Genomic DNA, 26,885 nt, shown 5'->3' with positions numbered 1-26,885 from the left:
TAAGAGCCTTTTCAGTGACTGCAGTTGAACTTGTGCCTACAATCTGTTGCACTGCATCAGACCACCCCAGCAGCCACTCTGTAACCAGCTGAAAGTTATTTAGCTATTGGGTTCACAGCTGGTACTTGAGGGAGTACTAACAGAAGGCACCTCCCACCTTCCTCTAAAAGAGGTAGCATTTCTAAGGAAGCTGCAGGTTCTGAGAATCATTTCTTCCACTGAATCTGCTTTGACACAGGATCAATATGCTCTCTAATAAGAATCTAAAACTCATCTAAACAGTGAAGCTACTGCCATTGAATAAGCAATGTTTCAATCTTTTCCGCATACAAACTGTACAGAACCTTTGCGGAATCCCGCCCCCCCATGCTTGTTTGCTTCACACATACTCCCCACCCCACCCCCAATGAAGGGCAATAGTTGGGAGCTTTTTGTAGGGATTTTCATGCTTTTAAGAGTTTGGCTCCTGCACCCACAGTTCTTTATGCTGCATTTCTTCTTGGGAGCCCAAGGTCTATTTCTGGAATTCTTGTATTAAGAGTAGGCCTCCCAATAATCAGGAAAATATATATATTCAGCAGTGTGGGGGTAATATATGTAGTATGAAAATACACTTGTACCTTAAGTGGTGAAATATAACTTGCTGTTCTGGCAATTGTGGTATTGGTGTGAAAAAACCTGCTATGTACTAAAGACAGGGCTGGCCCAAGACATTTTGGCACCTGAGGCAAACTGCAAAATGGTGGCTCCCTCCCTGCCAGGGAAGAAGGGGTGAGTAAAGATCTACATCAGGAAGGTGGGGGGGGTGGGAAGAAAGTTTAATATCAGGATCTGCTGCCCCTGTGGACCCTGCTGCCTGAAGCAGTTGCTTCATCTTGCCTCATAGGTGGGCTGGCCCTGCCTAAATATATCCTTGTTTTGCAGAAAGAATTCTGTTGTAAGGCTTAGGACTCCTATTCAGTTTCTCCTGACCGTGGTTCCTCATAGTGTATCAAGTGCCAGGCAAAAGGGTTTTTCCATCTTTCAGAAGCATCTTTTCAGGTGGCACTAGAATTACAATAGAAAGTAGGGCATCAACAGCCTCAGAGCATTCACCAAAACTCTGCATCTCTGAGTTTGCCCAATTATCCTGAGTCTGAATAGTTTTGACACACTACTTCTAAAAAAAGTAGTAGTCCTGGACAAATTGTAAAGTTGGGAAAGTTTCAAGCTGACTGAATGTTTATTTCTTTGGGTATGATAGTTTACTTCTCCCCAACGCATATCCAGATGGAATATAAGGAAGTAGTGAAGGAAAAAGCAAATGGCATACCTAAATTGGCCAACCTTCCAGGTGGATGTTCTGATAAAGATTGGTTAGTAGTTTGCAGCCGAGAAGTTTGTCAGACAATCACCAGCTTAACTCAAAACTGGACGTATAAAATTTATTCTTTTTTGTTGTCTGGAGCACACTGGAGATTTAGATAGGATGAATCTCAATTCAGCTACAAGTAAAGACCATGTTAAAGGAGTAATTGAAGATGCCTACTCTCTGTGAAACATGTCAGAGAAGTACCTAATCCTATAACCTTATTTAAACAAACCAGGAATGGGGAACCTATAGCCTTCCAGATGTTCAACTACGATTCCCATCATTCTTGACCACTGATCATGCTGGTTAGGATAGGAGTCCAAAAACATATGGATGGTCAGAGGTTCTCCTGTCCTACTTTTAAAGGGATAAGGCAGTTAAAAAGTTATATTATTAATGGATCTTCAAAGTTTCTAGGCAGGAAAGTGCTACAGTTGTAGTGCAAAAGTCCTTTGAGATAGTTTATGCAAGCCTACTGAAACAAACTTGTGCAGGAGTACAACCCTGAAGGCATTTCAATGGTGCTTGTGCACATAACCCTCAGAGGCTGGTCCTGTTCAGCAAAAACATCCTACAGTGATATACTGGTAAGATATTTTTTTTCAATGTACACAGGCACACAACTAATTTCTGAAAATACTAGGTTTATTCACACCCCAGTGGTAAACAACCTTAATATGATGTCTCTAGTTTTTTTTTTCTGAAGGTCACCATCACAAAATACAAAAACCTAGAGCATAAACAAGCAGACAGTTATGAACGTCCAATGTGGTCTTGATGGAAATTGACAGATTTGGTTGGTTCTTCAGGAAAGGAGGCAAAGATTGGTCTCCGTCAACAGTTCTGGTATCTTCACAGCTGCAGTCTAATAGCTACATGACAACAGACTTCACAAGAACCAAACTATATATAGCAATGAATTAACTATTCATGATTTAGGGATTTACTGCATTCTACATTTTGGCAGAAAAGTACTATTAAAATGCTAGGTACAAGGAACCTACATTTTAAACTGGTTCTGTCAGTTTGTTTTAACAAATTGTTTACTTAATTCTACCAAGATACAAAACATAAGGCTGTAAGTAACTAATAGTTGTATTTAGGCTATTACAGTGCAGATAATCCTCAAGGCCACATACACACTGTTTCACTGCTGCTTGCATTCTGCTGGGTTTTGATCCTTCTGTTGAAGAAAAAACACATCAACATCAGTGTGAAGACCACAGCTGTGCTACAGGACTTTGATAACTTTATTGGAGGAAAATGATTTACAAAGATCATATGCATCAATTACTTACCTTGGGGTCATAATCTGGATCATTTTCCTCATCCGCTTCTTCTTCCCCTTCCTGAAATATACAGGACATACATTGAATGCGCACTTGGTGTCATAAAGAGCAAAGCTGAGAGTCTGACATTCCAGGATTTGTAAGCACCTTTGTGCTACGTTTTAACTACTGAAACCAGTTAAGCCACCATGAAACTCACCTCATCATCGGCCTCCTCACCCTCTTCGTCATACTGGGGGGAGAAGGAGGGAGACAAAAATTAAGGTAAGAGGACAGTAGTACAATAGCTTTAAGGACATTACTCTGCAAATTAGAGCTTTTGAGTTGCAGGTATTTCCAGACATACAATGTTAATTTACATTGCACAGGAGGACTTTGCAAAGCATGGGAACTTTTAGCAAAAACCCAATTAATCGCACAATTCTACACACTTAAACCTTAGCATGAAAATGAAATCTGCAATCTAAACCCAAATTGCTTTGACATCTAATTGTTGTGCCTGCTTTGGGGGGGGGGGACTCATTCTGATTGTATCCCAATTTGTACTTTATATGTTCTAAAAACAAGCTCTTGCATGAAGAACATAAAGCACCAGCCTGAAATTCAGCCCTATGGGTAACCGTACAATCTAGCACCGTAACATAACATGCACTTTCATCTATGTCTAATTCTATTATAATTAATGAAGTCTGTGTGGTAAGTTATAGCTCCATTTAAGCCCTGGGGTACAGCTACTGTTCCAAGGTAATTTTGGCACAGCTGAAAACAAGCACCACTTACATCATCATCGTCATCCTCAATGGCTTCTCCTGTGAAATACAATACTGATCGTGGAACTATGCGCTCCCGTAGAAAGTGACCAATTTCAAAATCAGCTGCCAGAATTGCTTCAGCATCATCATCCTGCACAGGTAATATGAATTCAAAGCTCTATGACTTTGCATTTGGGGGGGGGGGGGATGATACCATTCTATGACACAAAATTTGTCTAAAGCCATATTCTCCCCAATTATTTATAACAGATTGCAAATTTAATTCATTATCTCCAAAAAAATAAATAAATATTTATTTGTGCCCCAACTGAGTGCTGAATTCTCAATTTCAGTCACCAAAAATAACACATTTAATTTGGGTCTGAAAACTTGAAATATTACTTAAATCACTTCAAATTATCTTAAAGAAGCCTAAAATTTATCTCTTGCTACTGCTTTTATCTTAAATATTCTCCAAGTTATATTTCTTAGAAAATTAAACTAGAGGGACTTACCAAGTCTCCACTTTCAGGAACTGCAAAGGAAAAGTAGTAAGATATAGGATTATACTTATATTTAAAAATCTACAATATTCAGATTTTACTGTAATAAAAAAAACCACCAGAAATTCTTTACCTTCAGGAGGACTGAAAAAATTGAAGAAAGAATCGTTGGAAACTGTTTTCGTCACTGTTCTAACTGTTCCACGCCCCTTGTGCTTCTGTTTCTTTTTGATAGTTTTCAAAGTAACATTTTTTCCCTTTTTCCAATCTATTTGGCACCTATGAGAAAATTAAATTAATAAATCAAGGGTATCCTTATATAAGTATTTCAGGTGGTTTAGAACACTGGCAGTTAAGTACTTGTGGGGCAGGAGTCCAATTCAATCCTATGAATAACAAGCCAGTGTCAGGCCTGTTCTTATGCTATTTTCCCCAGAGCTGTCTAGTATGAGGAAGAAAGTAACACCTGAATTAAATGAATCAATTACATTTTTCTTTCCCTCTTAACAGTATTAATATTTATTGAATTTTTGAAAATGAGTTCTCTCATCATACAGTATTTCAACACATAACCCACCTACAATACATCTAAGCTGAAAGGCTACAGGGTCCCCATTGTTCCAGGACATTCAGTTCGCCAATAGGCTGTCCTGATCCCTTGCCTTAAACCCCCATTTGAATCTTCTCCATAAAGCCTCTCAAGTGTATTGTAGGCAGCACGGTAGTATCAAAGGTGTTACCATCACTTTGAAACTCTGCCACTATTTACTTCAAGTAATGCTGAACATGCTGGGGGTGGGGGGGAATTCTTCTGCCTATGCAGAGAAGGTCTGGATGTTTTTAAGTAACCATCTTTAAACATACAGATGTTTTTAAGTAACTTCCTTTGAACATGTTGCAATACAAGTTAGTTTTGTCTTTAGGTTGGCATGTCAAAGCTGGGTGGATTAGTATCTAGGCACTCGTGATGATCGTCCACAGGCAGGATAACAAGCACCATTCAACTACCAGAAACTAGGTTCATAACTCTGGTTCAAATACCAGGATCAGAAGAACCTGACTTCAAAGCAATGCACAAGGTCCTAAATCAAAAAGTGAGCAATCTCAAGCTAAACCCCAGCAACCTTTCCAGCATGCATATTACACAAGGAATTCAGCATATAGGCAAGGCATTAATGTTCCTAGAGGTTAGGAGAGATAAAATTGCTAATGAAAATGTAATAGTGAATATTGCAATGCCTTAAATATGGGCTGGACTTTGGTCATGATTAAGAGTCAGGAAATATCTATGAATTTAAATGGTTTGTACCAGGTTTAAATGTTTGTAATTTTCTGCACTGCGATTGCTGGGTGTAGAGCATGCACATATAATTTATATCTATCTTATCTCTCTCTCTTTAGAGTAAGGGGTATATCACTCACAAGTTAAAACATTTTGTGTCCATTAAAATATGATCTATTGTACTAAAGCAAATTTACATTGTGACATAAGCAGGCACACATTCATAAACACCCATACTGACTTCAACAGAGGCCCCGATTTGGGTGCCCCCACCTTCAGGTGCAAGGTGGGTAACAACAAGTGAAAGTTCTTTTAATGTGATAGAACATTGCCTATTAAAACTCTGTTTATTTGTCAGACACGTACTTGCTAGCCTTTAGGTTGACAGCTAAAAAAACTCTTCTTTTACTTGAGAACTTAATAGCAGCTGCTATTAGTGGAATTTATGTTACTCTGTTTTTCTTTGCCTCACTTTTTTAATTTACTGGATTGTCATAGTTTACTTGTATATATTCTTACAATATATTACAGATTTTGTCCTCATTTGCAGACGTGCCGGTAAACCAAGCAGGTAAACTTTGGTTATAGCTCTTGGTTTGCCTGGAGAGAGCTAAACTATGAATGTGAATTTGAACAGGATGTTAAGCAAAACCACAGCTTGGCTCAGCATAGTAGCAAAATGACTGGGCTGCTACCTCCTTTTGAGGAGCCTGCGAAGAGTTTGGCTTAGAACTACATGCAAACTGGGCCAGTCTCGTGTTATGGAAGACTTTCAACCACTTATTTTAAGAGAACGTCACACTTACCCTGTGCAACCCATAATTTCTGGTCCATCGAAGGAGAAAGGATCAGAATCATCAGGTTCTGACCTCATTCTGTATGTTTTTGTCACCACGTCATTTGTGAAATATTCATTGGGTTCAAAGTGGAACTCTAATGTGAAAGTCTTTTTAAAAAATAAATATAGAAAGACTGTGTTAGAAAGAAGTGAATGATGCATCATTAAGCACCGCAGGTCAGCTATCCAATATGTCAAAACAATGGAATTACTTTAGTAAAATGAAGCAGCAAACAGTGCTGCTTAAGTTCTATTTCTTGCTGAAATGGATACACTGGATAGAGCAGCCTTCTACACCTTCAATGTCCTCCAGATGTTTTGGACACATCAGCTGAATGGCTAAGTTGGTCAGAGTGTGGTGCTGATAATGCCAAGGTTGCAGGTTCAGTCCCCGTAAGGGACGGCGGCATATTCCTGAACTACAGGGGGCTGGACTAGAGAATTTTCAGGGTTCTTTCCAACTCTATGATTCTATGACTGTAACTTCCATCAGTCTCGGCCAGCAGGGAGTTGGCTGGGTTAAGAGTCTAAAACATCAGGAGGGTATCAAGTTGGGGAAAGTAGGTCTACCCAAGGTTTTGTTATACTTCAAAAGTATAACAAAACTGTTATACTTCAATTTTGCAAAAAAACACGTAAATGTACATTTCATTTTCTGTATGGCATTCATTTGTGTTTCCCATTTTTTCAGGGAACTTATACTGGTGGGATCCCATTTTCAGTAAAGCTCTCATTTAGCAATACCCAACTGAAAACACAAATCTTTATAAAGTTCTTATGGAATCTTCACATATCCATTCATAATATATCCTTTTCAAATGGAGCCAGTCCACACATTCAGAGCTGCAAATCAGAGATAAGTCTTTGCATGATTAAGTATCAAAATCCTACATATGCAACTCAACCCTTATTTTCAGCTAACAAGTCATGTGGACCATAAAGTTTATGACTCCTACAAGCATAGAATGGATTGCAAAATTTTCAAGTGTTGCAGTTGATTACTGAACAGTACTGAACAGAAGCATAGTTTATGTATCTCAATATTCAATGCACTCTCATCAAGAACTTACCATAGGCTGCCCAGCCTCTGAAAACTTCACTTTAATATCTTTCAAGTGTTTCAGAATTGGTTCATCATGTTCCTACAAAAAACATGACAATTATCATGTAGCTACAAGAAGAAAAAGCAGTGTAACATAGCAAAAGGAAGCAAATACAAATAATCTGGGGTGAGCATTTGATTCATAAATCCGTATTTCAATCAAAGCTAGTTCTCCAGGTAGTGGCAACCATCGAACAAGTACTCTCATAAAACACAAGCTTCTGCGAAATGAAAAAGCATACCACATGCCCAGGCTGTATGTACTTTGCAATTTGATGCAAATGTGGAATGTGATATTGAGTGAGGTATCCAGCTTTTCAAGAATCAGAGTTTTTGTTGTATGACATGTTACTTTTAGCCCTTATGACAGCTTCTAATGTAGACTCATGTGAGAGCAATGACAGCTGACATTCAAGATAGGTGGTAGAAAGTTCAGAAACTTAAGAGGAATCCACTGCCACAGCATGTAACCAGGACCACTAGTTTAAAAAGTTTTTAGATTAGCACTTGATGTCCATGAAATTAACTGGGTCATCCATGTTCTGAGGCAGTATGCCACCAAATATGAGATACTAGGGACCAACTTTAAATGGCTGCACCCTTCACCCCCTAACATATGGGTTTCCCAAAAGGCACTGCTGAAACACTTAGGAACAAAATATTGGACGAGATTCCACTGTAGATTGATCTAAGACAACTATGTTATGTTCTTATGGTGTAGAATTTTAAGTTCATAAAGACAAATTATCTATTCTTTCTGAATGTTTCTCAGAAAAAATGGATGACTGGATTACTAGAAACTAAAGCTGAATTCCAGAAAAAAACCAGGCTCCTTAGAGTCTGGAACTAAATTCTACTCTAAGTGGACCCACTTAAATCAGTGAACCTGGGAAAGTCATGCCCATAATTTTCAGTGGGTCCACTCTAAGCAAGAAAACAGTGGATGCAACCCTTAGCTTATGAGCAAAATTGCAAGAAATTAAGTCATTCTTTTACCTGAACCATATCACTGAGTAAGTCAACATTCTTGAACACAGTCAGCCAAAATTCAGGAATTCCTTTAGGGTCATCTTTTTCTTCATCTTTTTTCTCTTCTTCAAGCTTGGCTTTCTCTTTCATTTCCTCCTTGTTAAAATTAAGAAGTTACTCTTTCTAAAATTTGAGTACTGCACACTAACCAAGAAATCTAGTGTTATACTAGTAACCACAACAAACAGGAAAAAAACCTTCAGTCAAATACTATCCGATTAGTGGCTGTATACTCCAATATTTATGTAAGACAGGCATCTTACTATTTAAAGCTACACAGAACCTCTCAAGGCACACATAGGATATCAGAACATTTTAACTCTTTTAAATATGAGTTGTAAAATGTTTTATGCTGTTTTTATGCTGCATCTGTACAGGAAGATTTTTGGCTGTCTTGTTTAAATTACTTTTTTATATATTGGTTCAGTATGCATATAATAGTAAGCCTAATCATGGCTTAGTGTGAATGCGCTCTCCACTGGTCTTTCTACTACTGTACTGGTGTGAGGTAAACCATGGTACGATGTGCTGTCTGAACAGAGGCTCTTTGTTTGTCTCATCCCAGACAAACCATGAGTTATAAACCCCCAAACAAAATTTGATTACAAGCACATGGTTTCTCTGGAGGAGGCAAACCATGAATCCTGGTTCACATAGCACATTAAGCGTTTCAGACATCTTGGCAGCAGGAGGACCAGGGAAGAGTGCAGCAGCTGCAATCTGCTCTTTGGAAATCCACATGTTTGCACTAAGCCATGTCTTATCTTAGAGCCACATGAGAACGGGGTCACTGTGTTTAATTGTTATAAGACACACAGGAAATGTTTATTGGTGGGCTGCTATATCAATCCAATACAAAACAACATCAACCCAATCAAAATGTTTACTAACCATCAAGGGGGCAAACAATTTACAGAGTTATAAATTGAATGATTTGTCTGCATTTACTACTAGAATAAGTCTACAGTACTTCAAACTTGTAAAGCACGAATACACAATTAATCCCACCCACAATCATATTTAAGTACTCACTGAAATTTCTTCTTCAACATCTGTTTTCCATTCACATTCTTCTTCAGTAGGTTCATAAACTGCATTGATGATTTCACTCCTCTGGAAGAGTAAAGTGCTTGTTTATTCAGGTTACCAGAATTTAGTTTGACCCAATACCCAACAAAAGCAACGAACAAGTATTATTATTTTTTTGCAAATAAAAGGTTACAGAATTACTGAACCAGTGGGAATTTGGTCCCATTTGACTCTGCAGAATTAAACTCTCATCCCTAGAGGTAAAAGTATAAAGATTACCTTGTCAAACAAGGGCTGATAAAGAGCAGCATATTTCCTTTCCAATTCATGAACTTCTTCATAGAACTTTGCTTCTATCTGTGCACATTTAACTTGAAGATTCTTGAGTGCATTTACACGTCTCTTAACTACTTTAGGCAAGCTGAGGGAGGAAAATAATACTGCATTGTTACATCAATGACAATCATGTGGATTCATTCTCCTAATAAAGTTTCCTTTAAAAGGTTGGATTATGCTGTTAACTTTTATTTCCAAGAGCAACAGCAGAGCAAAATTGTGATATTAACACAAGAGTGATTTTTATTTTTGAAGGTTTTATGGATATTAACATACAGAATATCAATTATGAATCATCTACATACAGAACAAGATAAACCCCATAATCGCCCCTCCCTTAAGTGTTTCAGACCATATTTCTTTGTGGAAAATATTGTTCAATTTGAACACAATTCTTAATATCAATTATCAACTGAAATTTCAGAATTCAAGGTGTATATATGTTGAATTTTTGAATAACTTAATTTAGCACCTGAAAAGACAGATTAAACAACTATCTGTGACTTCTTTGCAAGTAGTATATTAGGTGCACTCCATGCAGTTCAAAAGTTAAAGTGACATGACACTAACAACTGAAAAGTTGAGTAAACACATTAAAAATGCTGCTCAGGTCAGCTGATTTTAGGATAAAGGATTCGGCCAAGTGCTGAACATTGAGAGAATTTTGGAATTCTCTGGATTCTAAGAACCTATTGTTTTCTTTAATAATTCAGCACATACTGAAGTAAAAGTGTATTATTCTGGCAACAACTAGGCACAGACAACAAAGATCTATTACAGTATTCTGAGCTGGTAATTTTAATTCGTGACAAGGTTAACAATTTAACAGGGTCAATCCCAGATACTGACGTATCCTGGATGGAGTCCAGCCTGGGCCACCTTTACCCGACTCCTCATGCCCCCTAGCCTTACACTGATTAAGCAATTTCAGGTGTGCTTTGCACATGTCAACTTTCCAAAGATCACCAGTCAAGACTTAAGCATGCCTCTGGCACCTCGTCATATACAAGCAGAAGACATGGGAGAAGTACAGCATGGTAAGTTCCTTAACTTCCCCAATACTGCTGTCTCACCAAGCATGTCCAATAGCCAGTTGCTTAAACCCTGCAGCACCAATGCTTAGGACAAAACTTGCCATTTCTTGAATAGATGAGACTTGTTTAAAAAGAACATCTATACATACATGCGCACACACACACACACACACACACACACATGCAACAATAGTGATAGAAGTTCCTGCACTGATATTTCACTCAAAATATTAACATTATACACCTACTTTTCTCTCCCCCCCCTTTCATATTTTAAGTTAGTCTTGGGTGGACTTAAGGACAGTTAGTAAGCAGAAGCTCCAAATTCAAAGCTCTATCGAGTATTTATTTATATAGTGTTTACTGTAGTCAGAGTTAGATAAAAACAATGTGTTACATGGTCCCCAGGATTGATACACCAGCACACAACTGCTTTACATTACAAGCTATGTCAGTCTTAGGTATGCTTTGTAATAAATAGCATGGCAACACCTTTCATGTAGAATTTGCAAGCAAAACCTAATAAAGCTGCAAGTCAGTAAAATTCAGGGTTAATTTTATATTGTTGTATCTGTTCACACCAAGTTGAAAAATAGTGTGAAAGTTGCATATTTCAATATTGAGGCCAAAACTACAACCTCTTACAGAAACCCATTCAGATAACTTCATTTCAGTAATGAATGTGAGTGGACATGTGCCTTCATTCAGATTCAGGACACTACCCACCTTCCTGGATCCCCAACACCAGACATTCAGGAGAGGGCTTCAGTTCTTACTGAGACAAGGTGGTCAATGGGTGGAGAATTTTAGATAGGCAATTATTTGGCTCAGAAGTCTATGAAATTGAAATTCTAGTAATTATTTCTAAATTTGATCACCATATATAACTTAGCGTTTGAATATTATCTTTGCTTTCAGTTATTCCTATCCTATTTTTGGTAATGTGAAAATGTTCTGAAACACGACCAAAACCAGAAAAGAAAAAAAGATTGCAACACATTACTAAAGCAATTTTACAAGCTACAGAAGCAAGACCCAGGTTTACTGTGAAGGCTATTTAACAAAGGGGTATGCAATATTCTTCCAGAAACCTTGGGGGTGGGGGGAGAACCCCAAGTGGATGCTTCTTAAGTACAGCAACACTCCAAAAAATACCACTGCAATCAATGGGACACTCTACGGTGTCTTTTTTCAAAATTGGGTAACTTTGCTACCTACTCTGTTTGGGCTAATGTGGCCTATACTGGTCAATCACAAAAGCAGGGGGAATTAGTAAACACACACAAAAAGGGGGGAAATACAACAAATCTGCTTTACATAACAAGAAATCAGGTTCTTAATAACCGCTCCATATTAAATCATACAAAAATAGGACTGTATTGATGGGTATTTTTTATCTAAATGTGTATGCGATACTCTTTTTCCAGAAATCCAATACCAATCATTTTTGCTTCTGAGGAACTGTGGAGTAATTAAACTACTGAAGAGCCTTTTTCATAACAGGGATTCCAAAGCAGCAACTCACAGCTGGTCATAGGATGGGTTTAGGGAGGGGGAGCACCCAGATTTTGCTGGACTTTAACTTTCATCAGACATGATTTGCAGCCAACAACACCTGGAGGTCACAATATTTGTTACCTTTAGTTTATGGTCAAGAGAAAAACATTTAAATATTTGTAAAGAGTATTAAAAGCAGAAGCTGTGTTTCCCCACAATTTTTAAATGAAAATACCTGTTTTTGTTTGGCTTCAGTAAAATTTATTTATGTTGGGTTGAAAAAACAGAGACCAACAAATAATGACATAGAGAACTTCTTGCTCCTTTGCATTTTTGCACACCCACCAAGAGCTCCTATTTGCATGAGTAAACTGCTACAAATCAAAGGTAAGTGGCATTTGTCCTCTGTAGACTCTTTACAGACAGGTTTGCAGTGGAGGGAAATGTCCTTCTCCAGACATGGTTTGAATCCAAACACTGCCTGTAAATGGACCAAATGGGGTTCACTGTCAGTGCCAATAAGCTAATCAACGCTGATAGTGAGCTCATTTTATGCTGTCACCTGATGGCTTAATGACAACAGGTGATTGACAGGTGGGTGCCTCAAGTTGAGTAGCAGTTGGGCCAGCCTAAGGGTAGTTAACACTGTGCCCTCAGATGCTTGGACTACAGCTATCACCAGTCCTAGCCAGTATGGTAAATGGTCAGGGATTATGGGGCACCAGCCAGTTATATCAGCTGGCCAAGGGACAGTAGCTGTCTACTTACAAACAGGAAATGATATAGCTGAACAGTATTTCTTTAGCATGATATGGGAGACTATATTTCAGTGTACTAGATCAAGCTAAAAATTGACAAAGGAGTAAAAGTTACAGTAATAAATAAGGGCTCCCAATTCTCCATCTGTCAGTTTGTGTAACAGAGAGTAGCTTCTCTTGTATCAATTTAGGCAAGGAATACATTGCATATTCTATAGATAAGTAGTCCAAACCTGCCCTTATAGTTCATATTCAGAGGCGATATCAAGTATGAAATGCAAAAGACATCTACAAAACATTTTAAGATCAAGCAAACGTGCAAGTATTAGACAAAGCTCAAACACAGTTCTCCTGTTAATTTATTTTGCTTCAAATGCTTTAGTTGACATGCTATATAAGCTTTAGGGATGAGCTACTGTACTTGAAGTGATGAAGAGCTGGCTTTTTGAAAACTCTCAAAAAGGTATAGTATCTCAGTGAAAGCACAGCATGAAACTCAGTAAGGACTTGCTGATCTTGGATCAGGGACCTTGCAGGTTACTTAAATATGCTACGAGAGAAAAGAAAGCAAGTTCATAGCAGATGTGAGATCAATTGTGGCCAGCGATTAGATGGGGTGGGGACTTTTTTATTCAGAGCAGCAGCTCTAGGGTGCTTGACCTTTTCCTTGCTTGCCATTTCTGCTCCAAACTGATTGCCCAGTTGTTTCCTTCCTACAGAATTCCACTTCTACGCTTGAATAGAAGTAAAATGCTTATGTGGACCCTCAGGATGGGACACCTAAGAGGCTTTTTGGAACAGAAAAAGCCTGGAGGTAACAAACCAAACATGCCTCATTCTGCGGTCAAAATTGCAGCTTCCCATTACATTTTTTATTCAGATAAACAGTTATCAGGGAATCATTATAGACATTTGCATGTAAAAAGGAAAAGGAAAAGAAATGGGGGGAATACAGGTGCTTCTTGGGGACAACACTTGTACAGATGTCTTCACAAAAAGTGAGAAACTTACTTTATTGAAGCTCTATTCAAATGCATACCTGCTTTTTCCTTTTTTAAAAGTAATTCTCACATTTTGGATTTATCTAAAGGACATATCATTTGAAACTTGTTTCTTTCTTCCAACCTAAAAGCAGTATATTCTACCCAGCATCCATCAGTTCAATCTTGCAGATGGTCTGAAGGTAGTTGTACTACATTAATACTTTTCTGAAGTAGCCCACAAAATGCTAGTGATGGAGATCACTGCCCACTCAACTGTGAGGCTTGTTACTACTTGTACTACCTACCTACCAAACACTTGTGGCTCTCCATTGTGTGGAAAGCAGTGGACTTGGGGCCTATTACACTGGCACAACATTCACTTTTATACCTGAAGCCTGAAATAGTACATGAGTTGCGAATTTTCAGCAGTATGGTCAATCGGTTTCAATCTTCCATCCCCACTCTTACGAAATGCATACCAAGAAAATTTTATCATTTTATTATATTTTATTACACTGACAAGGAGTCAGTGTAACCTGAGATAAATCAGAAGTTACTCAAGTGGGGTAGAATGTGCAAAATGGAGAGCACACATATGCTCTGCAAATTTCAAAAGAAACAAACTCTGTATATGTCTCAAAAATGAAATACCTGTATAGACTGCTCAAACATACAACACCCACAAAACAGATATGTTTTGTGCATACCACATTCTGATCTTCAATACTAAAAGTGCAATTGTTTCCATGGCCAACTGAGTTCAGTTAGATTTATTCTCAAGCAGTGTGTGTGTGTGTGTGTGTGTGTGTGTGTGTGTGTAACTGCAGCCTTAATTACTTAAGTTTTCTGAAGCAGCAGTCACTATTACTCTCTCAAGCAGATTATTATGTCCTGATTTTAGACTACCTTCCAACATCACTATTTCTAACTTGTAGGTCATACTTCCGTACTTAATATTGCAGAACAATGACCATTTAACATAATGCAAACAATTTTATCTATTAAAGAGGTAAGAACAAACAAAGAGGAATTAATATATGTAACTGCAGAACACTCTACCTCTCTATATATCCTGTAGGTGTTCCAACCAGACCGTCAAGTCTTTCCTGAAGGGCTGCAAGAATTTGAGGATTCTGCATCATTTGTACAGTCAGCTGGCGTGCTTAACAAAACAAAAGAAGTTTTAAAAAACACTATTATACTCCCCCATTATGAAATTTTAGCCCAGTGCTTGCAATTCAGATTTTACCAAATGATATAACATAAAATGTCAAGATTTTGCATTACTTATTATCTAGAAGTCAAGCGTCAAAAGAAACCTGCCTGAACAGATCTAATATAATAGCAGAAGGATAACTATTTTAAAATGTCTACCTCCCATGTTAAGTAACCAAGAGGTAGCACATATAATTAGGATGCATAAGGTCTAACACACACCTCAAGAGTCGCAAAATTAAATGCTAAATATCTATGTTTATAAAGACAGCAATCCTATACACACTACTTGTGCAGCAATACTTGCCTCCAAGTAAGCATGCACAGGAAAAGCTAGATTATGAGATGGGAAACAAAAATCACACTAGCATTTAATACAAGGACAATTTTGCCTAAAGCATTTAAGGTAAGCATTACACTAAACAATCAATTTGTTTTTCCTCTCAATGGCAAGATCTGCTGAAGGTGAATATTTAACCAGCAGGTATCAGACTGAGCCAAGAAAAGCACTTCTTCCATTATGCCTACAGAAGAATACCTTTGCCTGGGCTCATTTTCCCCTTACCTTTACTGTTAGCATCCTCTCCAGTTTCTTCCTCTTCTACCTCTTCAACATCTTCCATATCTTGCTGGTCCAGCTCAGCCTGTTCTTTGCTATTAAATTCCAAGTCAAAACAGGAATTTGAATCGCTTTAACCCAAAAAATGTAGTATGAGAGTACATATAGCAAGTTACCAATTCAGATTTAATTTAGCATATTAAAGTTCAGAAAATGCCCAGAAGCTAGTGTCTTTCAAACCATTTCTCTGATGCACATCCCATATGTTATCTCTAAGTTGGCAGAGACTTGAGCTTTTTAAGGCTCTTATTGCAAAAGCACATGCAACATGGAAAAAGCCAGTATAATCAGAGACAAACACTGTTCTATTAAGGTGTATATTCATGATCCATAAGAGGCACTGTGCATGACAGATATAGCCAATGATTTCTTCTCATCCGCAATATCCTAACTTTCCCTCCAGTTTGATTTAAAAAGCAATTATCACTGGAGGAAGAGGAGAGATGCACACTTACTCCAGCTATATAGAGAACCTTTGGATAGTTTGCAATTGCATGTATGTTATTGGAAGGTGTTAGGTGCAGTGTAAAGCAGATAAAATATGTGACCTTTTGCAAAAAGAAAAATCTAGTGAAAAGTATTTTAAGATATTATTTACACCAGAGATCCATCACAAGTAGAAGGAAGGATATAACTTGTCAAACCCTTTGGCACCAGGAGATTGAGCATAACTGTACTCTGTAATGGTCACATCCTGATAATAAGCCACAATAATACACTTCTGGACTGAGAGCCACAGCACAGCTTAACTGGTGGGCAACAGAACAAAGGTTTGATAAGACCCTCCAAGAGTGATAAAAGATTATTAGAATCAGACTTCTCCAAGCTGACTGTTTTGATTTTTTAACTTTATTGAGGGAGGGGATGAAGTAAAATTTGTATTCACAACTTGCAACCCATGTTCTACATAGACATACTGAAAATTAATTGATGTTCTACCTTCCTTGCATAAATGTTTCTACTTGCATCTTTCCCCAACTCTGCACTACCTTGCCTTTAGCATCAAAAGCAACTGTAACTGACATTTTCAGGAGGAGGTAAGACAACACTGTCTTTCTGATTTAACATTATTATCCTTACTGAAGAGAAAACACCCTGTCCTCACTGTGACAGGACTGAAGGCATGCAATGTTCTCTAGTTTGCACCTGATATGTACGTCTATTGGGTAAACCACAAGCCTGCTTGCAAATAGCTACACAAGACATGTAATAACATCCCAAATGCACATTAGAATCGAGTTCTGACACCCTGTCCTCACTGTGACAGGATTGAAGGCATGCAATGTTCTCTAGTTTCCACCTGATATGTACGTCTATCTGAACTACGTAAGTCTAGGATTAAAAAGTATTGACTATAAATTTACAAATTTATATTAACAACTGGAAGACCTAGACCATTGTTTGCTACTAACTATATATGCCCTTGTAAGAAAGAACACAACTGCAGATTTCACACAATAGAACCTTTTAAAGATAGAACGCATTAGCCAAAATTTAGCATGCTTACTTGTCAATGTCTGCCATTTTCCCAGACCTCAGAAAACCCCTAGAAAAGAACAGAAAACATTATTTTACATTAAGTTGCAGCTTAAACAATAAAATAATAAAACACGATAGGACCCTTTTATAATGCCTTTGGGAAAGAGATACTCAGTCTGAAGTTTTGTCATACTGTCAATCATTTCATATTCTAACATTACAACTAACATCGGAGACTGCTTGAAAAAGCTAATGATTGTATGACATTACTACTACTGAAGTCCAATGTGTCTAAACTTTGTATTCCCACCCCAAAAACATATACAAAAGGTTTTAAAATTGCTAGGTTTGTGCACATTCTGAATTACAGGACTATTTGTCAGTCAAGAGACAGTACAATTTAAGGCAAATTCTTCCACTGCAGCCATTAGATGGGAGACCACTTAAAAGGCTTCTGCATGGAAGACTTAACACAGTGGTCTCACCAGGGCTGATCACTCAACCAGCCACCATTTATTTTAAGGTCTCCAATTTCCAGCCGTTTTTGGCTATGTGAGGCATGTCCCATTTCAATTCCTTCTCTGATGTCCATTTCCTTTTTTTCACAAACCCCTCTCACCCATATCACCTATTTGGTCACATCTTTTCATACTCATATGAAATAATCCTGTACCCAGTGTCACAGGCCTAAGATTCAGCACATGAAGATACAAGATTTGAAAGTTTCTGCATGATACAAAACCTTTTATATGGCAGTATTTCATGTTATCTGGAAGCACAACTTTAAATACTGTGTGTAAATACTATTTTGATTTCATAATCTTAGCGTCTTTCTTCTTACATCTCAGGATATATACATTTTGGGGATAAACTGCAGCATTGTGCATTATCAGCATGAGAAAAATTATGGTGACTCTAAGAAATTCAGGTGTGAACTGCATGGATATAACTGCAGGATCCCTGTGATTATGCTGGCAAAAGAAAAATGTATTGTTAAGGAAGTGGCTGCCAGCAATTTCCATCTACAACTTGATAAAATGCTTTCTTACAGCAGAAGTGTGGAAACATTCTGGGTCTGTTGACCAAAATAAGTGGTGCCAAAAATTATGACAGGTGATTTGATGTTTGGTGCTTTGAGGTCCTGAAGTTGGACTTCAAAGAACCTTGCAGACAAGCAACACACTGATAAAAGGAAAAGTTCCAATCTCCCAGCACATTGCTGACTTCAGGACTCCAATGCTCAGAATAATCTTTTTCCCCCTTAATGAATGGTGACACAGACCATTCATAACATAGGGATATTCTTCACAACTATAAGCAGGGCAATGGGGTGGAGGTAAGCTACAACATTTAACTAACGTTGTTCACTGCTCCTGCTCAAGCTGCACAGAAAAAGCATTTTGGTTCCTGAAATTTATTCCAACTGTGCAGATAAATTAGAATTGATAGAATTCTACAGGATGTGGCAGAAGTGTGTTAAAACAGTCCAGATCCAATGAACTCTAGGCATGGGCTTCCAGATGATGAAGATGTCAGTCAGCCCAGGCATCTTCACGTGGTTGCAAGTGGCCGATGGCCAGGTGCAAAATGAGCTTGGTGAATTTTTAACACTGCTCTTCACTCTTGAGTAGATGCTCTGCAAGCCAAGCCATCAGATGCATCTTAAATGGGAGTAACAAAGGCCATGGAAGAACTTCAACTGAGCCTCCTGGAGCACAGGAGGAACTGTTCTTATGGTTGGAGTGCAAATATAGAAGCAACAGTGGCACGGCATAGGATTTATCAAGAGTGCCTGAGTCTTCACTATGTGATCAATGATTGCATCCCAGAGATGAGTTGCAACTAGCAACTTCCATTTTCTTTAAAAAATAAAAATATGTAAGGATAAAAAAAGAAGAGTAAGAGATGGGAAAAAGTAGATTCATGATGTACAACCGAGCCTTGCATGCTGGGGGTTAAAAGAATGTGGAAATTATTGAAAGTTCTCCTTTATTCTTCACAAACCTATGTATCCGCAAGTATGTGACCTTACCACATTTTCAACAGTGGTATTCAATAAATGATTCTGCCCCTCATTAAAAACCCTAATATCCACGAATCTTCCAGAACTACAGTTTCTCCATCATTCATTCCTTCTGCACTGCAGAGCAAGTCATTTAATCTCTCATTGGAATTCTCTATCAGAATTTTCTATCAAGTATTTTCACCCCAGCACTAGGACAGAAGCAGCAGTGATATTCAAGAGACCTTCAACAGAGATTCCAGAACAGTTTTCTGCCTTGCCAGAGTTGCTGGCACAAAGTAGCAAGACATGCTGACAATGCCAGGGCTCACTCTGAAGCCTTGCTTGGTAGTGTCATCAGGCTTTACCAATGATGATCAGAACAGCTGCTTATAAAGACCAAAACCTAAGTTCAAACTCTCATTTCTTAAGCACAGTTAAATACACTTAAGTTAAACTTGGAGGACAACTAAAATATTGATAGGAGGAATTAAGTTACAAAAGCACTTTATATTAATGGAATAAGTGAAAATAGATGTAATACAGTAGAAGCAGGTTCTCAGCCAAATGAACAGCCTGTTTCATCCTGAAATGTCAGAATATGAACACTTGCTAACAAAAAGTTGGGTTAGGCATGAGCCCTGTCACGCCCTGTCACTTCCTGCATATTTCATGCATGCAGGATGTCCTTTTTTAATAAAAAAAAAACCATGACATATACATAAGATTTTTAAAGTGCAAAACCATGGCTAGATTTTTCTAGGGGGTAAAATCAATCTGCACAATGCTCAAGTCTGCAAAGACTTGGGGTAAAGGAAGACATAACAGTGTTTTCCCCCTCCCCTCCCTTGAAATTCTCCTCACAGCCTTCAACAGGACTGTACGTTTCCTCTTTGAACTCTTGGGTGGATGGGGAGTAAATTTCAAGTTTGTGACAGGTAGCTGTCTTACTTAGTGAAAACATTGTAGTTGGATGGCCTTCTATAAAACTATTCCTGGAACAAGTTTATTCTTTAGAAAGCAATCTGCAGAAGTTAATGTATTTCAAACAATAACAATCATACTTTGTCATTGCTGTTAGCTTCAATCTGCTAGAAAATGATAATTAACATAAGCATGGTACCCTCTCTTTAGCTCTGAAGCAAATCTTATCTGAGATGCTCTTAGGCAGAAGGGAGAAAAAGTATTGTTATATATACCTTATGGTTTGAAGTCTAAAGGCAGCTTAAGAAATGAAAATGAAGACGAATGCAAGACAGCATATTTGGTTAAACACAAAGGATCGCCAGATCCAAAGTTGCTTCAAATGTAATTCTATCTACTCTTTTCATATGAATTTCTCTTTTTAAAGTAAACACGTACATATTTGACAGGGCAATTTGCTAAGATGGTATGTCAACCGAAATGTACTAAAGAACACATCTAAACATTAAATGGTATAGAAATATTAGTTTCTGAAACCATGGGGGTGGGGGGATAAAATGTATTTCCTAAAAGAGACTTTAAAATATCTGGAATATTTTTCCCCAAATATTTTATGTACATGTTAAGATGGTCTCCCTCTACAGTCCTCTACTGTCCTCCCATGAGCTCTTGAGGGTCATCCAACATCCAGAGCAGGTTTTGGGGGCACATTGGGTCTGCAGGGGACCAAAAGGAAGGGTAAGTCCCACCTGAATGAGCTGGTCAATTTACAAGCATGCTGATGCTACTAGATTCATATCTAGTTTATGTATAAAATAGTACAGTACTTGGATAGACTTATGAAAAAAATACTGAAAATTACTACAACATGCCAGAGATAAGATTTGCATGTTGCTGTACCCTAGCATGAACAAGACTAATATTCCCAGTTAGTAAAGAAAAAATACATCAATGAAGTGAAAATAAAAACCATCAGTACTGTGAGCAACTAAAATATGTATTATTGAGAAATACAAATAGTATGCAGACCTCAAGATAAAACACCCTGAAAATTAATATTTCTATGATGTAACTAACAGGTCCTTTTAAGAAAAAAATCAGTAATGATCCAAACTTTATTACTGCCATTACATCCTTTAAGATGACAGTATCTCACACAGAAAATTATTTCAGTGGATGCCCCATAGAATACACAGCTCATATACTACACTACCTAAAATCCAAAACTTGTACAGTGGTACCTCAGGTTACGAACTTAATTCGTTCCGGAAGTCCATTCTTAACCCAAGGCGCATATTGCCTACATAGGCCTCGGAAGCGGATTACGTTCGTATCCAGGGGCAAAGTTCGCAACCCGGAACACCTACCTCCGAGTTTGCAGAGTTCGTAACCTGAAGCATTCATAAGCAGGACGGTTCGTAACCCAAGTTACCACTGTATTCCAATTCACTTGCACCAGGAAATCAAAATGACCATAACTTTGTTTTTTCACCTAGGTGCATGAAATCTGGAGATAGAATAGCTGCTCAAAAGGAGATCAACCCTACCAAATTTAAGACTAGTACCTCTAGGGGTTTTGTGCTATCCATCTCTGAAGTTTGCTTTTTTGAAAAAAATTTAAAATGCTGGTGTATGCGCTATTATACTGTATGTGTGCTCCTTGTGTACCGACTACACACAATGTACTTTGAAGACTTACCAACACAAAAGCACAAATAGACACAGAAAACAGAACACCGATCTAAATAAAATGCAAACCTAACCTTAAAAAACTAGGGTCCAAATGGGAAGGGTGTGTGACACAGCTTAAGTAGCTAAGACAAAGACAAATATGTTTGTTATTGTGTAGGTATGGGACTAGGATTGATCAAGAAAGAATGGAAAACGAATAAGCCTAAGGATAGGTAGAGTACTGTGCAGGAAAAAGAACATAAATGCCACCAAACTACTTCTAAGAGTCAGAACTCCTAAGAGACAATGCTGGATGAGATTCTGACCCTTAATGAGCAATGTCCTGCTCCTCTCCCGCTCCTACCTCACTTGGATGTTCTCCTTATATGATGTTGCAATAATTGCACAACTTTGGAGGCAGTCTATCTGGAGTTTTGAGAGACTGTTTTGAGCTCTAGATCAGCACATATCACTACAAATCAATTTGGGTCTACCTGACATGTTCTATAGCTGCCTTGACCCTATCCTGATTCAGCACAAATCAGTCTGATTCAGTGTGGGATTCAAACAAGTCTGTTGTTCAATCCTAGCTGGGAATGTTACAAGTTGCAGTCCATATATCTGACAACTATGTTTGCTACCTCTGTTAAGAACTACAGTCATACCTCGGGTTACAGACGCTTCAGGTAGCATGTTTTTTGGGGGGTTACGGACGCGCCAAAACCTGGAAGTACCGGAACGGGTTACTTCCAGGTTTCGGCGGTCGCACATGCGCAGAAGCACTGAATCGCAACCCGTGCATGCGCAGGCATGGCGCTGCGGACGTGCCTCCCGCATGGATCACGTTTGCAACCTGAGCGTCCACTGTATTTCCTAGAGCTTCCAAACTGAACAAGGGACTGCTGCCAATCATTAAGAAGTAACAAAGTATATTCAAGAACAGTACACTAGAACCCTCTCAGATCCATTCAATCAACATGCAGTAGGTTAAATGTTCCAACAGGCATTTCAATGTAAAGAGGGATAGCCTCTAGAAGTGGACAAAGGCAAAGGACAACTTGAGGAGCAGTATGCACCTAATTCCTCCACCTCCAACTTTCACACATTATATTCCCTTCTTGGTATTCAAGGGAACTGAAAGACAAAGGCATCTAAGTGCCCCCTCGTTACTTGTTTTCTTGTTTTCCCCAAACATTTTGGTCACAGCTCACACAATCCTTACAACGTAAAAATAGAATTCTTGCCAATATAATCAATAGAGAAGGATTGAGTTGTAAAGGAAATAATTTTATACTTAATTGAACTATGAAAACAAACTTGTATCAGGAGACCTTACTGGTGAATAGAACAAGCTGTGACATTGTACTGTGCTACCAGTATGTTAAAAAGACTAGCAGAAATACATACACTAGTCATCGAAGTGTAAAAAGTGCTGCTTTCAAGATGGTAAAAAGAGACCTGGAATTACTTTGTCAACAAAAAAGAACTGCTAAAGAACAAATAAAAGAGTTTGGACATAGAAGTGTCATATGAACTAAAGGCAGAACAGCTTCATAGCAGGTGTGGCTGTATTTTGGTCTCAGTGTTGGCCAGTTCTCTCTGACTAGTTTGCTGCTAGTCTACCTAGTGTCACCTTCTTTCAACAATTTTTACCCCTATTAAGCAGTTTTATAGTAGATAGGGATGCACTAGAGCCAGTATGGTGTAGTGGTTAAGAGAGGTAGACTCGTAATCTGGGGAACCGGGTTCGCGTCTCTGCTCCTCCACATGCAGCTGCTGGGTGACCTTGGGCTAGTCACACTTCTCTGAAGTCTCTCAGCCCCACTCACCTCACAGAGTGTTTGTTGCAGGGGAGGAAGGGAAAGGAGATTGTTAGCCGCTTTGAGACACCTTCGGGTAGTGATAAAGCCGGATATCAAATCCAAACTCCTCCCCTTCTTTTTTTCTCTACTGGGTTGGATAAAATTATTACATCCCTGTACTATAATTCCAAAATGCAGTCTAACTTCCATGCATTGGCCCTGATACACAAGTTTCATTAAGTATCACTTCTGTTGATGCTATGAGTCTGGTGAAGTCACTGTACTAAGGTAAACTAGGACTGTCATTCATTTAAAGGCACATGCACGGTGCCATTTGCAACCTTCCGAGACAAGGTAAGATAGAAACCTCAAAGCAGACCACAAGCACATGCAGGGACCCCCCCCCCATGCACAAGTGCCCTGCATCCTCATGGCACACATGCATGGGAACACAGAAAATGGAGGTCTGTGCAGAACTCCAAAACTCCTGTTCAGCTCCCTCACGTGAATGTTTATTATTTACTTTATTAAATCATAGTTTATTAAATCCTGAATCACAGGAACACCTGAAGGGTCACTTTTGCAATTCTTATTTGAACTACACAGTGGTAAGTAATATCAATTGTATACCCCTTCCAATTTTGAGCCTTATGAGATATGCAAGCCAAGCATGGTTAATCCTATGCACACCTATGTGGAATTAAGCCACAATGCATTCACTAACAGCACAATCCTATATATGTCTACTCAGAAGTAAGTCCCACCAAGTTCACCAGGGCTTGCTCCTAATTAACTGCTAAAAGAATTCCAGTTTTAGACCTCTATTAAAACACACACAATGGGAATTTGTTAAACTGGGACTTTGTTATTCTGAATGTTGTATCACTGTCTGCTATGAATATCTGAATAACATGGGGAACAAAGTGCTTTACAATTCTGCGAATCCACCCTCAAACACCTTAATATTCCCAACTTACAGAAGAGTAACTGAAGCAGAGACTGGTGACTTGCTTGAAGTTACCAACAAATCTATAGCATGTTTTTACACTGCATATACTGCTGTAGCAAATATACTAAGGCCACAAAAATTGACATTAGCATCCATACACAAAATTTAATATTAGGTCAGACACACAACATGGAGCCTAGAAGGGTCACTTTTGATCTTTAAAATCCCTGTTTGTGAAAAACTCAACATCCATTGTTCAATGAGATCTTCAAGGTAAATATGAACCTTGAAACCTACTGTTTGAAATCCAAGCCAATTTTAAAGCCTGATTTGCTTGGTATTTACAATTTAAGAAAAGCCACCAACTCCAGCGAGTGTCAGGCCTTGTCAGCACTTATCTGACCATCTACAGGCTGTTGCTGGATGTTAAACAAAGCCTACAGAAAACAGCCATGTCTTGAAGGTCTTCGTTCCACAACAAGCTTTTCCACTTAGCCAGCCTATCATTACAGAGACAAATCCGTCTTTTGCTGCCTTTTCAGACGCACTTTTAACCTGACCCACAACACGGACCCTTCTTTTAATATTTTACAAGGCACGTCTCTCGGTACCCGTAATCCACCGCTTCAAGAAGAGACCCACCTTGAATCAGACGCAACCCACGTGCGATGATCCATCTGCCAGTTGAAAACCAAGGCGGCAGTGGGCAGTACCTTCAAGACCGTAAGCCTCCCTGCCTCCGCCCAGCGTCATTCCCCGTGCCCTCGTCTTCAGTGCAACCCACCCAGGCGACTGTAAACTAACCATACAAAAAGAAAACCTCGGGTTTTGTGGCACCTTTAAAAAAAACACACCTAATAAATGACGTTTGGAATAATTTAAAGGCAGCACAACTACCCCCAGAGCCAGAAACGGCCGGTTATTTGTTACACTTAGTTGACACCTCAAAAAGAGCAAAACGCCCATTTTTATTCACACGCACTCACCCTGCGGGCAAGAGCGACAAGAAGGGCACACAAAATGCGGGAAACAGAGGCCAGCGGTTGTTTACTACCTGGCGAACGCAGCCCGGCCAGGCTCCGCCGGGGGGGGGGAGCCTTTCCTCGAGCAGCACCCAGCCCTCCCGGAGCTGCTCTGGCCGGTCTTGCCTCTCCTCCGAACAGAAGGAAGCGTGGAGGGACTCTCAACCTTCCCGCCATAAGCACCCCCCCTCCAAGCCCTGCCCAGGCGCGGTGCCTCCCCTTCCCCATCGGGCCCTCCGCTTCCCTCCCGCTCCTCCGCCCTCCCAACCCGCCACAGTCGCCGCGACCCTTATTTACGTTTCGGCACCACAGCGCCGCGGCTCCTTTCTCCTCAACATGCCCCGGGCGGGCGGGGAGGCCGCCCAGCCAGAGCCCCGTCTCGTCCCCACGTGCTCGCCTGTGGCTCAGCCGGCCAGACTAGGCCAACCCGGGGCGGCCCGCTTGACCGCAGCCTCGCCCCGAGGGAGAAGCGGAGACGGGCGGGCCTTTCCCCGCACGTACTGCCCCCCACGGCGCCCCATCGAGGACGGCCACGGTGGGGGAACGTTCCCCGCCAGCGGAGGGGCCGCCAGAGAAGGGGGCCGCCTCTGCTCCCTCCCTATTTTCTCCCCCTCCCTCCCTCCCTCCCTCCGCCTCAGAGCAGAGCGCGAGATCCCCTCCAAGCCAGGGCAGAGGCTCCCCCTCCCTCACCCCCCCCGCTACCAACCGCCTCCTATTGTAACAGGCGGCCCCCACCCTCCGAGCCCACGCGCCCCGCTTACCTACCTGCGCGAGGCCGGGTCTCGCAGTGACTCAGGAGCGAGGGAGAAGCGCCGCGCGGCTGGCGGTAAAAAGACCCGAGCTCCCGCCGCTCGCGCTCATATAGAATTAACGTCACCACGTAACATCCCCCCTCCTCCTCCTCCTCCTCCTCCTCCCCCCTGTCCTTCCCCTCCCCTTCCTCTTCCCGCGCGCCCCTGTCTCCAGGCAACCCCGTGCGTGCGCGCGCCTTGGAACAGCGAGCCTTGCTGCCTAGCGACAAGCAACGGGCTCTTCTTTCCTCTCGCCTCTCTTTCTCTCTCTCTCTCTCTCGCCCGCCAATCAGCCCGCCAACCAAAGTCCCAGCCAACCACCTCGGCCCGGGCGCGAGCCAGGCCTTGGGCACGCCACAGGCAAGGCCACGTGGTCCCGGGTTCCCTGGGACAAACAACAGAGCGCGAGCGCGCTTGGGTGTGTGGAGCGTGTGCGTGGAGTTGGGGGGGGAGTGAAAGGGGAGGGAGGATTGCAGCGCCGCGAGCCCGGGCTGGCGGGCAGTTGGCAAGGAAAAGGAGAGCTGAGAGCTTGGGGCGCGCCTTGGGTGGCTCCCTCCGGCCCTGCGTGACGGCCAGCCTGACTGATCCTGGCCACAGACTGAGCAGCGCTTCAAGCACATCCTGCCCG

The 26,885-nt window shown here is 40.2% G+C and overlaps 1 protein-coding gene across 7 annotated transcripts; it reads right to left on the bottom strand.

Moving 5' to 3' along the window:
• Positions 1–1,978: 1,978 nt before the first annotated feature.
• On the bottom strand, positions 1,979–26,522 carry NAP1L1 (nucleosome assembly protein 1 like 1). 7 transcript variants are annotated; one of them, XM_083699264.1, is made up of 15 exons: positions 26,232–26,522; positions 17,125–17,163; positions 15,564–15,652; positions 14,843–14,945; positions 9,455–9,596; positions 9,179–9,259; positions 8,114–8,242; positions 7,086–7,157; positions 5,984–6,123; positions 4,029–4,174; positions 3,908–3,927; positions 3,421–3,543; positions 2,840–2,872; positions 2,650–2,700; positions 1,979–2,534 (listed from the first exon to the last, which is right to left on the bottom strand). In XM_083699264.1, exons 2-15 carry the CDS (start codon positions 17,139–17,141, stop codon positions 2,499–2,501), a joined length of 1,182 nt encoding a protein of 393 aa, XP_083555390.1. In that variant the 5' UTR covers positions 17,142–17,163; positions 26,232–26,522; the 3' UTR covers positions 1,979–2,498. The 7 variants fall into 7 exon arrangements, with proteins under 7 accessions (XP_083555390.1, XP_083555391.1, XP_083555393.1 ...); XM_083699265.1 differs by having other exon boundaries at positions 8,114–8,239; positions 26,232–26,510; XM_083699267.1 differs by having other exon boundaries at positions 8,114–8,239; positions 14,843–14,897; positions 26,232–26,369.
• Between the last annotated feature and the right edge of the window lie 363 nt (positions 26,523–26,885).

The sequence above is a fragment of the Podarcis gaigeae genome, assembly GCF_964106915.1.
Source record: "Podarcis gaigeae genome assembly, chromosome: 10".
In the NCBI taxonomy this organism is placed as follows: domain Eukaryota; kingdom Metazoa; phylum Chordata; class Lepidosauria; order Squamata; family Lacertidae; genus Podarcis; species Podarcis gaigeae.
The sequence above is the reverse complement of the archived record's forward strand: the minus strand, read 5'-3'. Positions and strand labels throughout refer to the sequence as shown.